Source organism: Crocuta crocuta, unplaced genomic scaffold, assembly GCF_008692635.1.
Source record: "Crocuta crocuta isolate KB4526 unplaced genomic scaffold, BGI_CrCroc_1.0 scaffold129, whole genome shotgun sequence".
NCBI lineage: Eukaryota > Metazoa > Chordata > Mammalia > Carnivora > Hyaenidae > Crocuta > Crocuta crocuta.
The window spans coordinates 14,662,242-14,675,563 of NW_027551571.1; the positions used below are offsets into that span (position 1 = coordinate 14,662,242).

At 51.1% G+C, this 13,322-nt stretch overlaps 1 protein-coding gene across 1 annotated transcript in view; it reads right to left on the reverse strand.

Moving 5' to 3' along the window:
- Nucleotides 1-12,658, reverse strand: part of HS1BP3 (HCLS1 binding protein 3) — a 40,055-nt gene extending 27,397 nt beyond the window's left edge. Inside the window, exon 1 of the mRNA XM_077751055.1 lies at nt 12,471-12,658. Coding sequence (XP_077607181.1) covers nt 12,471-12,658 — 188 coding nt within the window. The remainder of the gene's footprint in view (nt 1-12,470) is intronic.
- Nucleotides 12,659-13,322: the final 664 nt, after the last annotated feature.

The following is a 13,322-nucleotide window of genomic DNA, read 5'->3' on the forward strand; positions in this document are numbered from 1 at the left end:
TGCTGCCCCTGAGCCTGATTCACTCACTCTCCCACCCCCCAGACCCCAGGCAAACTTTTGCCATAAAGGGTCATAAACATTTTTGGCTTTGCAGGACATCCGATCTCTGTCACAACTACTCAACTCAGCCACATGGCGTGACAGCAGCCACAGACAACACGTAAACTTTATTACAAAGGCAAGAGGTGGGCATGATTTGGCTCACGGGTACCGTCTGCCCACCTGCGCCTTAGACCAAGCTTCTCGAACCGCAAGTGCATCCAGGTCAACCAGGGAAGCGGTCAGTGTGCACATCGGGTCTGGGGTGGGACCTGGGAGTCTGCATTTCCAGCCAGCTCCCAGGTGATGCTGCAGCTTCTCAGCTGCTCCTGGGACCCGCTGAGAAGACACAGGGTCTAAGCCGCCTCTCTCCACAAGCTCCCAGTAACCGCCAGTACCTGTTCTCCCCTGACAGCCCTGCTTCTTAGTTCACTGAGAAGGGCAGCAATCGCAGCAACCCCCAAGCTCCCCTTCACAACGGGCCTGCGTCCCACGGGCACAAACTGGCTGCCTCCTACCTGAGGCCATCACCTACTGGAGGCAGGCTTCTGCAAGTCTTCCCTGTCCCCCATCCTTCTCCTTCTCCCTTCCCCCCCCCTTTCCTCTCTCTCTCCTGTGAGCCCCTTTGCTCCTAAGCCTGGTGCCTTAGTGCCTTACCCAACACTCCCCCAGGCCCACGCCACTCCAGCCATGCCGGCCTCCTCGCTGGTACCCAAGCAGCCCCCTGCCCCAGGACATTGGCTCTGCTGTCCTCCCTGCTTGGTACAGTCTTGCTCAAGAAAGTATCATGGCTCTCTCCCTCAAGCAGCTTGTCAGGCTCTGCCCAACTGCCATTCTATCAGAACAACACTCCTGGACGAAAGAGCACACCAACAAAACCACACTCACTCCTTCTTTCCCCCTTACCGTTGTATTTTCCTTTGTACCATTTATCATCCCTGACACATCATCCATTTACGGCCTGTCCAACTGTCCCCACTAAAGCTCCATGAGATGGGCTTCATTTGGGTGACTGCCGTACCCTAGACTCTGAACCAGTATTGGCACAGAGTAGGCACTCGGTAAGTCACTGGTGGATGAATGCCAGTGTGAACGCTTGGGGGTGGGGGGTGAGCACTGTGCCAGAAAGCTGAGCTGGGGCCCAACCATGAAGAGCCTACCTGGGGCTGGTCTGGAGCCTTCGCAATTACCCTGTGGACAGCCCCTCGGGTTTGCCAGTGCCTGCCAGCAGAGCGGAGTGCGCATGCCCGCTTGGCTGTCATCACCAGCATGGGGCACTATGAGCAAGCCCTGTCCAGGCTGGGGCAGGGAGGGAAGCCACCCCACCTTCCCAAGCACCCAGCACCAAAGTCACACCCCATCTGCGTGTGGCGGAGCAGGGCGTCCGCTGCCGGCCCTACTCATACTTGCTAATCTCCGACCTCCTTTTCGCAGAAAACGAAAGAGACTCAGGGAGAGGTGACTTAAACGCAGTATCAGGTAAACCTCTTCTGCCAATGAAGACACAACCTGCGACATCACTGCGTCACGCACAGGACACCATGCAGGCTCTGGCATCAGGGTTTACTTACGGAATTACATTTTTCGAGACCTGAAGTCACAGGGAAATTCAGATTACGGCTGGAAAAAATAACAGCTGCGCTGGGCAATATGTTTATTTATGCAATAAACTGGCATCTTAGACCAAGACTTTGTGTAGGGGGAACAAGAGTGGCGTGTAAGGGAGTCACCCTGCAAAGGGTAAACGCGTGTCCATCCCGGGCTTTCCAGGACCCACCCGCACTGGGTCCTCCCGGTCTGGGTCAGGGTGGCCCACACCGCACCTTCTGCCTCGGAGGCCTTTGCGTCACTTGCTCTTCTCCTGGGCTACCTCGTGAACCTCTCCCCTCCACCTGCTTACCTCCCACTCTCCCTGCGGGACAGGACGCGGCCTCCGTCACCCACCCCGGAGAAGTCTGGGTTCAGCCCTTGCACTGTGTTCCTACGGCGACCAGAACCTACTCCCCACACCGCGCTGGCGTCCCGGCTTCGTCCCTGCTTCGCATCTGGCCCCGCAGCTCGGTGTTCGTTCCCCCGCCGGGCCGGGCCCTTTTTCTAGTTCACCCGCATCCCCAGTGCCGCGCACCGCGCCTGGCACAGCGTGAGCCCCGACAGATGTATCAACTATGTTTTCGGGCGAAAAAGAAATGAACGCACGTCAGCAGAGAAGGGCAGAGGAGACCCCTCTCTGTGCCCGCCTGCGGGACTAGCCACTCCCGGCCTTCCATTGGGTCTTGGGCGAGTTCGTCACCCTTTTAAGGGCCTCAGTTTTCCCCATCTGTAAAACGGGGGTACTCGATGCGTCCACAGCTCCTGCAGGACCGTGGAGCGGTCGACCCCAGAAAAACCGCAGGCGCGCAGGGAAGGCCGGGCCGCGGGCCCACGGGGTCGGCCGCCTCCCCCTGCTCCGCCGACCGGGGCGCGTCGGGCTCGTTCGCGCGCACCCGAAGTCCANGTCCTGAGACACCCAGTAGCCAGGAGGCACCCAGGAAAAACGGAGGAGGCCAGTCGGTAACCCCAAAGCGCCCGTTTCACCCTTAGGAATGCCCAGAGGGTCCAGGTTCAGAAGGTAAATAACTTGGCTCCCTTGCCTTGGGGAGGGTGTTGGGAAACAGGGCGGCCGGTCATGGCCCCGGAGATGCTCAGAGGAGGGTTAGATGAGGAAACTTACGACCCAGCGAACAAGGTCCGTGAGACCGGGTTGTGGGGTGTTATCTAAGGAAGCAGCGGCTGACTCCGAGGCCTTCCCGGCAAGAGCTTCTCAGAGCTGCCTTCCCTGTCTTTCAGCTGTCCCCTGCTAAAAGGTGTCAACCCCGTCCCCCTCCCCTCATGGAAGACTCCGCGAGACCCCTGCAAATAGGCTCTGGGCTATCACAACAGGGGCATGAGGCCCGGCCGAGGGCAGCCAGGACGAGGCGGGGGTGGGTGGGTGGCCGAGGGTCTGCGGGAGGGTCAGGGATGGAAAGTCACTGGAGGAGATTGCAAGTGTGGGGGGTTTCTTGCTAAACCGGGATTCTTGCTGAAGGCAGGCCAAGGCCTAGACATCAGGCGGAGGTGGGAGATGTGATCAGAGATGGAGGGTGATCCGAATGCCCCGTGGGGATTGTCTGTCAACTGACTGAACAGGATTCTTGCTAAGACTGGGCCATCCACGCAGGCTGAAGGAGGAGAGTGGGGTCAAGGGCAAGGCCAATTGGAGGAGAACGATCAGAGGAGCCTGAGGTTTGGCCAAGGAGCAAGTCTTTGTCACCCCAAGGTTTCCCTCTCACAGAGCTGGGTGCGGGTGCAGACCCCTCTCTCCAGGTACCCTTCCTGCTTAATGACACCCCCCTCCCACAATGCTTCCATCCTCTGGGAAGAGGAGGGGAGGCTTTTGCTTGACTGCATTTTCTCAAAGAACCAGCCTTCCTTCCCCACCCCCACCCCCCAGTTCTCCTATGGACAAACTCCAGCTCTGTGGACACCTGTAAAGCTCGGAGGCCAGGGTGGGCACAGAGTGACATTAGTCAATGTGTGGGTGCTGCTCTGATGTCGAGAAACTAAAAAGACAGGATTCTGCTTGGTTTCTGCCGGTAGCCACACTCCATCACAAAACTACTCTCTGCTTCTCTCGTGGCCTTTTCATGCATTCATTCATTCATTTTTTCTTTCTCTCTCTCTCTTTTTCTTCCTTCCTTCCTCTTCCTCTTTCCTTCCTCCTTCCCTTTCTCCTATCCCTTTCTTTCTTCCTCCCTTTTCTTTCTTTTTATGTCTTTTCTTTCTTTCTTCTTTCTCTCTTCCTTCCTTTCTCTGCCTCCCTCCCTCCTTTCCTCTTTCTCTCCTTTTTTCTTCTCCTTTCTTTCTTTCTTTCTTTCTTTCTTTCTTTCTCTCTCTCTCTCTTTACCTTCCTTCCTTTTTCTTCCCTCCTTCCTTCCTCCCTCCCTTTCTCCTTTTCCCTCTCTTTCTTTCTCTCTTCCTTTCTTCCTTTTTTTTTTGCCTCCCTCCCCTCTCTCTCCTTTCTTTTCTTTTTTCTTCTTTCTTTCTTTCTTTCTTTCCTTCTTTCTTTCTTTCTCTTCCTTCCTTCCTTCCTTCCTTCCTTTCTTTTTCTTTCTTTCTTTCTTTCTTTCTTTCTTTCTTTCTTCTCTCTCTCCCTCTCTCTCTCTCTCTCTCTCTCTCTCCTGAGCTGGGCCTCTGTTCTGGGTCCTGCAAGCTGCTCAGTGGACAGGAAGCTCAGCCCCGTGGGGTTGGAGCCCTTGATACTGGGGTCATAGATAGAAGCTGCTGAAGCCGCCTGGGGCTGAGCCTGCACTGAGCCTGTGGAGAAGACAGCCCAGGAAGATCTAGGGAAGCACATACTTCCCAAGCACAGGTGGGGGTGTGTGTGTGAAGAAGGGGACTCCCCTGTTGTCACTACAGCTGGCAGCTTGCCAGTCACCAGTGCCTTGCAGAGAGTGAAACTCAGCCCTGGCCCAGGGTTCCTGAGTGCACACCCCGGGGGGGACACGGCGCTCCTGGTGCTTGCCAAGAATATGACTGGTTCCCCTACCATTGAGTGACCCCGTCCCTGAGAGCAACTCCATTTTCTGTCTCTGTGGGTCCTGCTTGCCCCTGTGCAGCTCTAGTGGATAATTGTATACAATGCACGGAATGTGGGATCTAAATCTGATATTTTCTGCTTCCTGCCCGACTCAAGGAGCCCCCTCCATGGCTGAAGCTGCAGTAATGCAAACCACATTGCAGAGGATCTTACAATTTCCCTTCGCACTGCCCTAGGGGAATGCTCTGGGCGCCAGCCTCCCCCCCCACCCCAGGGCCTCAGGGGCGGTGCAGTCCACAGCTCACAGGGAGTCTGAGCTGGGCTCTGGCCGCACTGTGCACGGATGCTGCCCTTGTTTCTGGTGGGGCAGGTCTTCGGGCGGTCTGACTTGCCTCTGTCCTCTGAAGCAGTGCTTCAGCACCCTAGGGGGCTAGGCCTCCCAAGTGGAGCAGGTCACCACTGCCCTGGGTATTCAGCAGCCGCTCCCAGGCACAGGCTGTGACCTTGCCAGGCTCTGAGGGTGCAAGAGACACAGGCTTCCTTGGTGGGGCTCACAATCACTCAGGAACAGCGAGGGGTCAACATGGATGCAGGCCCAAGATGCAAGAGGAAGGGCATATAGGTAACTCCACCTGGGGCTGGGGCAGACAAGGAATTCTTCCAAGAGGAGGTCATGCCACACCTGGGTCATGAAAAGGTTATCTCTGAGCCTGGGGTGTTCTCATTGGCGAAATGTACATAATGGGAACCTTTCATTCAAAGTACTGCTGTGAAGGAATTGAGATTAAATATGACTGGAATGGCTGGAAGTGTATGAAAAGCACTGTAGATTAGCTACAAAAGCTATCCACAATGCCTTCCTCTTAACTTTTACTGCCATGGAGGCTGGAAAGGTAAAACACTCATAGCCCCAGCCTCTCTTGCAGTTAGGAGGACACATGTGACAATTCTGGCTGTATATACAGAAGTCCCTGCGGACGATTTACCTTGCTAGGAGAAATCTCTTTGTTTCTTTCCTGTCTTCTGCCTGGAAGGGATATGTAATGCTGGAGAGGCAGCAGCCATCTTGTGACTGTGAGGCACAAGCATGAATTTAGAGCCTACACATTAAGGATGGAAGAGGCTGGGGACCCGATGGCTTCTGAGCTCTCATACAAGCCCTATACTCTTTCTTGAGATTCATAAAGACTTCTCCTTGCACGACGCTTAGACCAGTCTAAGTGGGGTTTTCTGCAATGGATTCCTTGTTGGTACAGGTGTAACGTACTTACATAAGGCCTGAAATCAAAACTGCTCAATATGGGAGGGATGGTAAGGAGGCTTGAAGAGGAGGAGGAAGAGAAGACATAAAATGTGTCTTAGGCAGGGGTGCAAAGCCAGGGTGCCTGCAGACAGCACAGTGTGCTCAGGGCTGGGGAGAAGAGCGTGCAGAGCCGGTCTGGGGGAACTTGTGCCACGCAGAAGCATTTACATTTATCCCAAAGAAGTGAGTGGACTCCCACGATGAACAGAGGAAAAGAGTATTTCAGGATGGGGATGGGGGTGCTGATGCACAGCGCCTTTCTAGGAAGAAAGTTATCATCCGTCTTCATTGCAGAAAAAATACAGAAAACATGGATAGCACGAATAGGAAATAAAATAAAATTCATTCATTCTATACCAGGCATAACAACTATTCCCCTCTTGACATTTATTCTCTATCTACGTACAGCTTTTAAACAATACAAAATCTTACTGGATGTCCTGTTTTGTAACTTGCCTTTTCATTTCCCACCCTGTAAATATCTTTCCATAGTAAATTACCTTCCAAGCCGTCATTTGAAATCTTTTACTTAGGATGAGGCCTCGTGTGGACACACTGTAACTGACCTACCCAGTCCTTATGCTATGGATGTGTAATGAAAGCGGCGTGCTGTGTGTGCCCTGAGAGATGGGTGGGTGGGATCTTTTGAATGCTTGCTAGCGGTTTGAGCCAGATACACCAGGAGGCAGCTTGTGTTAGTGTGTCAGAAAATGCTTTGGTGAGTCTCTGTGTACTCTGTTGAGTAAGGGAGGGTCTCAGATTATTGGGAGAAGAGCAGTTAGACCAAGAGCTTAATATCTTTGCATCAAAAAGTAAGCAACATTTGGGAGGAGTTGATTGCTGGCAACTTCTGAGCTGGTGGAGAGATGGGTGGACATGAGCCAGGCAGGGAAGGACCCTGTGACATGGTGGCATTCAATGGCAGCTTTGAACCTGTTCTGTCTGTGAGGCTCCTCCTGGGGCGCGGAAGATCCAGCCTTTCCATCTGGATGGTAAAGGAAAGGCACTTCCAAAGTCTGAAGAACCCGGGAGCACACACAGGGACACAAACCTCTCCGTGGCTTTGATAATTGCCGCCAGACATTCCTCAGGGGGGGCTGGGCGAAGACCTCCTCCCAAACCCACACCAGCCCTGGATTCATTTTCTCAAATCCTCTCAAATTTGTTAAGTGAAAAGTGGTATTTCTTGTTTTAGGAGTGCATTTATTTGACTCCTAGTGAGGTTAAACCTGTTTCCACCAGTTTGTTGGTCTCAGGATGTTTCTTTGTAACGCTCTTGTTTATTTCTTTTGTGTGTGTTTAAAGATTGGGCTGTTGTGGACATCTGGGTGGCTCAGGCAGTTAAGGATCCCACTCTTTATTTCAGCTTAGGTCATGATCTCAGGGTTGTGGGATCGAGCCTGTGTCAGGCTCTGCACTGACAGCGTGGAGCCTGCTTGGGATTCTCTCTCTCTCTCTCTCTTTCTCTCCGCTCCTCCCCTGTTTGCATGCATGCACTCTCTCTCAAAGTACATAAATAAACGTTTTTAAAAGATTGGGATGTTTGTCTTTTTCTCATTGATATGTAAGAATGCATTATAAAGATACTAACCTTTTCTGATATGTATTATCCCTATGTGTCTTTAACTTATTTTTCCCTTAAGTTTTAATTTTGAAAAAGTTTCAGACTCACAGAAAAAAGGAAGGGTTCATGCCACATCGGCTCCCTCTTCACCTAGACTCACACTGGGTTCCTGAGTTAGAACTAGCAGATTACCCAGGGAGGAAGCAGGGCTGGGCAGAGGGGGCTCAGCCCACAGTCACAACAGAAGGCCAGCCTGTGGCAGGAGGAGCTCAGGTACCCGTCCTCCCCAAGTCCTCCTGAACTGAGATGAGGAGGCAGGACTTTACCCCCACATTGACTAGGCCAGGCCTCAGCTGTGAGCTGCCCCAGGAGGGGCCTGACCTTGGTGAGGCAGCGCCCTTCAGTCCCCCTGAATCCCAGCAAGGACTGAGCAGAGACTCAGTACTCCCAACAGAGAGAGCACTTAAGCCCTGGAGAGGGGAGTGGGGCAGCCGAGGAGCTGTACAGGTGCCTTATTCTTTCTCACTCTGCATTTTTCCGAAAACACTGAATAGTTGCAGACACCATGACACTTCACTCTAAATACTTTGGCTCGTCCTTTCTTAGAAGGACAGTGTTCTCCTTCATAACCACAAGGCAGTGGTCATACTCAGGAAATGTGACATGGATACATTACTGTTACCTAACATACAATCATATTCCAGTGTGCCCAGTCGTCTCAATAATGGTTTTTATTTACATCTGCTCCCTCCTCCTCCCAATTCAGAATTGAATTGAGGGTCATGCATTGTGTTTAACATTGTATTTAATTTCATGTGCATTTAGGCTCCATTCTACGGTTCTCAGGCTTTTCCATCTTCTGTGATGCTGTCATCTTTGAGGGGTCCACACCAATCGTGCAGGCTGCTCCTCAGCTGGTATTTGTCTAATGATTTCTCGTGGTTTGATGCACGTCATTGTTTGGCACATAATCACATCGGGGACACGTGATGCCAGTGTCTCCCATGATTGGTGATGTTGAGTTGGTTGTTTTTTTTTTTTAAGTTTATTTATTTATTTGGTGGGGAGCGGGGAGAGGACAGAGGGGAGAAGGGGGAGAGAAAGAGAGAGAGAGACAGAGAGAATCCCGAGAGAGAGAGAGAGACAGAGACAGAGACAGAGACAGACAAAGACAGAGAGACAGAGAGAATCCCAAGCATGCTCTGCACTGTCAGCGCAGAGCCCGACCAGGGGCTCGATCTCACAAACTGTGAGATCATGACATGAATCCAGATCAAGAGTTGGATGCTAACCCGACTTAGCCACCCAGGTGCCCTGAGCTGGATTGTTTTCTTAAGGTCAGTTCTGTTTTTAAAAATTTTTTGCATGTAAGTTTTAAGATTTTCATGTAGTTCCAACCCTGGACATTCCTGTTAGTAGTTTTTACAATAAAATTATACTTAGATAAGTTTTCCTTACCCCAGACTATGTAAATATTCACAACTTTTCTCCAAATGTATTTTCTACAATTGATTCTTTGATTCACTAGGAATTCATTTTGGTTTATGTCATGAAATAAGGATCAGTTTTTTTCTCCCTAAATACTTAGCCAAGTATCCAGTACCATTCATTGGTAAGTTTTATTGAATAATTTGTCCTTTCTCACTGGAATTGTCACCATTTTATATGCTAAATACTCACAAACACTGTTATCTGGACTCCCTATTCTGTTGTGTTGATCTGTCAGTTCAGCCTCCAGTGCTACGGGAGTAGCTGATATCTAATAGTGAAGCTCTCCGAGGAAGATTTATTGTTTTATAATATAAAAAAGACGTGCATCTGATTTCAGATGGAGGAGAGAGAAGTGAGAGGGACCCCGCGGAGAGAAGAGGTCTGGGATACGGAGGAGGGGTGTGAGGACAGCACAGCCACACACCTTTGCTGTGGATGCTCCTTCTTCTTCCTCTACTCTGTCCACCTGGTCTTTCGCCTGATACATTGAGGGCATTTTTCATGCCACACACCAAAATCTAATTCATTCTTTTTTTTTTTTAAGTTTATTTATTTTGGGGGGGGGAACAGCATGAGCAGGGGAGGGCAGAGGGAGATGAAGAGAGAGAATTATAAGCAGATTTTGCACTGTTAGCATAGAGCCCAATGTGGGGCTCAAATCATGAACTGTAAGATCATGACCTGAGCCGAAATCAAGAGCCAGATGCTTAACCGCCTGAGCCATTCAAGTTCCCCTTAACTCATTCTCATAATAGAGGAAGAGCAATCCATGTGAGGGTGTGTCATAATTTATTTTATTATAGCCCTATTAAAAGCCCTTTTGGTAATATCCAGTTTCCGTGACTTCTTCAATTTTAAAAATCCTTGTATACTCATCTTTGCCTATGTGGGTCGACTCATAACAAATTAAATTCCTACAGTGAAAATGCTGAGTTAAAGGATTTCCTTCTTTAAAATGTTGGTGCTGTCATGGGGTGCTTGGGTGGCTCTGTCAGTTAAGTGTCCCACTTCAGCTCTGGTCATGATCTTGTAGTTCGTGGGTTCTAGCCCCGTGTTGGGCTCTGTGCTGACAGCTCAGAGCCTGGAGCCTGCTTCAGATTCTCTGTCTCCCTCTCTCTTTGTCCCTTCCCCCACTTGCATTCTCTCTCTCTCTCTCAAAAATAAACATTAAAAAATTAATAAAGTAAATAAACATTGGTGCTGTCACATTGCTTTTGGAAAATCTATGAACTTACATTTCTGCCAAGGGTATATAGAATGTCCACTTGTCCATTGCTCACCAATAATCGGTTTCACTAACCTGAGAGGTAAAGAAAAAATGGCATCTCCCTGTTCTTTTAATTTGCAATGATTTGCTGGTGGCTTTGGCGATTTTGATTCTGTCTCCCCATGTTTTACTAACTCTCACAGATTTGTGTCCCCAACATCATGATAAGCATTTTGATTAGAGTCTTCTAACTTTTTCTCCAACCCAGGAAGGTAGTCTGGGAGGACAGAACCGAGCTAGGGCGTTGTCTTAAATTAAGGTAGTATTTAGACGTGAATCAGCTTCCTAGGAAAGTGTGGAGCCTGTAGTGGAGACCATGGCCTAGGGCCAAGTTTTATAGGCATCTTCCTCCTCTGCAGGGCAGCCTCAGAGACTGTCTCTTGCAGACAAATCTCACAGATGCCTTTATCATACGGACTAGAAGACCTGAGAGAGGCTACCCAACATTGGACATCGGGTCCCCAGGTTAGCCCCACGATGCTTCCCCACTGGACACTCTGCTGTGGAAACCACAACACATTTTGGTCCCAGTGTCCTCATCATTGGGAGCAGCTGCGAGGTCTCACATCCCAGATTGGGGGACACAACTGGTTCCTCCAAATGCTGCTCCTGACCCATGCCCAGCTCCCGTCTGCCCAGACCAAGTCTATGGTCCCCTATTCATTGTGTGCCTAGAACAGAAACCCTGGGCTCCTATTTGACCAAGATTAAAGGACGGGGCATTACCAATCATTGAACATTCTAAGAGCACCTGTTTTTTATTCCAGGAGGAGTTTTGTTTTTTTAATCTTATTTTTCCATAGAAGTGTCCAAGAAAATCTCCAGGACATTCAGACCACTAATATTCACAAGATGGCAAGCTGATAGAAGGGAAAATTCTCAAAGACAGAGGCCCTACAGAGAATACTGGATGCACAGGTTAGAGTTACTAGCCTTCCGAAGGTTAAACCAAGACTTGCCCAGAAAACAATAAAAGCCACCACTATTGAGCCAGGCACTGTGGTAACGACTTTACCTACTTTATTTCCTTTACCCTTTGGCACGCTCTGACAGATAGGATCCGTATCACGAGGAGGTGGAGGATGGCAAGCTACTTAACCAAGGCCACAAAGCTAGTGCACTGCAAAGTGCACTTCCTAGTTTGGAAGCCAGGTCTTTATCATGACCCCATACTGTAGTCTCTTTCCTGACTTCAGTGGAGGCCTGTGGTCCTTGTCCCCTCTTCTCCCAGATACTTCACAGATTCAGGTAACCTGGTTCAACTGCAGGGGTCCTGGAGCCAGGCTCCTTAGTCTTCCCCTAGACTGGCAGGGTGGGCCTGGGCTTTGTAGACCTGAGTGGGCGCGGTTCTGCCCTACTGCGGTGCTGTTATAACTAGTGGCCAGCAGATGGCAGTGTCCACCAGCCCTTCACCATTTGTTCCTAAGGGAAGGAAGGGCTCTGAGAGGTCCCCTGTGGAACTTCCAGGAATGAGGCCACCCACTCCCTTCCTCTCTGTCCCCTCCCCTCCCCCACCTAACAGCCCAGGGCCCAGGGGCCAGGCAGAGCAGGTGGCCCCAGGGCCAGGCTGCAGCCGACCTGCTGTGGATGCCAGAGCTGTTGCCCGGCAACTTCGGGAGAGGCAGCATGGGAAATTCCTGGGAGCCTGAGGAAGGCCAGTCCGGGCATCAGACAGAGGGCGGAGCCAGAGCCCTGCTGGAATCTTCCCGCACACACCTGCAGCCCAGGCCGCCCCATCCCAGCTCTTTCTGGGGGAAAGGACTGCAGTACGTCTCCAACTGAGGGGAGCCTGGCTGCACCAGATGCAGCCGTAGGCGGCTTCCTCTGTGTCACTGTCTTCCCTTCACACCCTCCCAGGGAGACCTTCTCCAGGGGCAGAGCCCCGGGCTCACCCAGGGCCCTGCCTCCTCACCCCCAAACACTCTCTCCAGCTGAGTCCCAAAGAGCAGAGGCGTGGAAGGTCCAGACTGAGGGGGGCTCCTGGCTGGGTCTCGGGCAGGGCTGCCCACCCTCACATGCTCTCCACCTCTCGCAGCTTGACCCATGGTGGCCCTTTGATTGTTAACCTCACTGTGCACTTGCCTGAAAGAGCTGAGGGACACGCAGCCCAAGGTTAGGAGCTGGAGTTGGATTTCAGTCTTTAGACTCTCAGGAGCATCAACCAATCAGTCAGGGGGCATCTGGTTTATTCTCCAATATAATGCTTGGTGGGTGGACAGGCAGAGCCTGAGATCTCATCTGCCTCACCTACAGGGCGCCTGCGGCACAGCTGGGATGACACCTGCTGAGCTGCATGGACAGCAAAGGCGCAGGATCACAGGAGGGACCCGCCATCCCAGATGGCTCGATGCTGGTCACTTCCTTTCCCAGAGACTTGGCCTCCTTGTAGACGATGGAGCCCTGGAGCAGGCCATCTCTAAGGGACCTGTCATCAGACATGGAGGCCCGGTGTCTGGTGTGGCAGGAGTCACTTGCTCCAGGCTGAGCAGGCTGCCTCTGGGGCTGGTGCAATTTCTGGTCCCTGAGGGTGACTATAAGGTGGAGCTAGCTGGCAGAATCCAGGACAATGGCTGGCCCTTGCACAAGAGGTTGAGCTGCATGAGTCCACTTATACATGGATTTCTTTTGATAAATACAGGACAGTGCTGTAAATATGTTCTCTTTCCCTTATAATTTTCTTAATAACATTTCGTTTTTTTCCAGTTTACTAGAATACAGGTTATAATACATATAACATACAAAATGTGTGTTAATTGACGGTTTCTGTTATCTGCGAGGCTTCTGGTCCACAGTATACTATTAGTTAAGTTTTGGGGGAGTCAAAAGCGATATTCAGATTTTTGACTGTTCAGGGGGTGGAGGATGGGCACCTAACCCCTGCCTTGTTCAAGGGTCAAATGTAACTTCCCAAGTGGCATCAGCCCAGTGAGCCAGGCTCATGCTCCAGATGACAAGTAAAGGTGCCTTTGGGAGACGCTCTGGCTCTCTCAGGTGCATATGAAGAACTTCTTCACGTTCAGAGCTATCAGAACGCTGTGTGGGATACGGGGATCCCCATCTGTACAGGTACACAAGCACAGCTGGGTAGCAGTTTGTCACACTT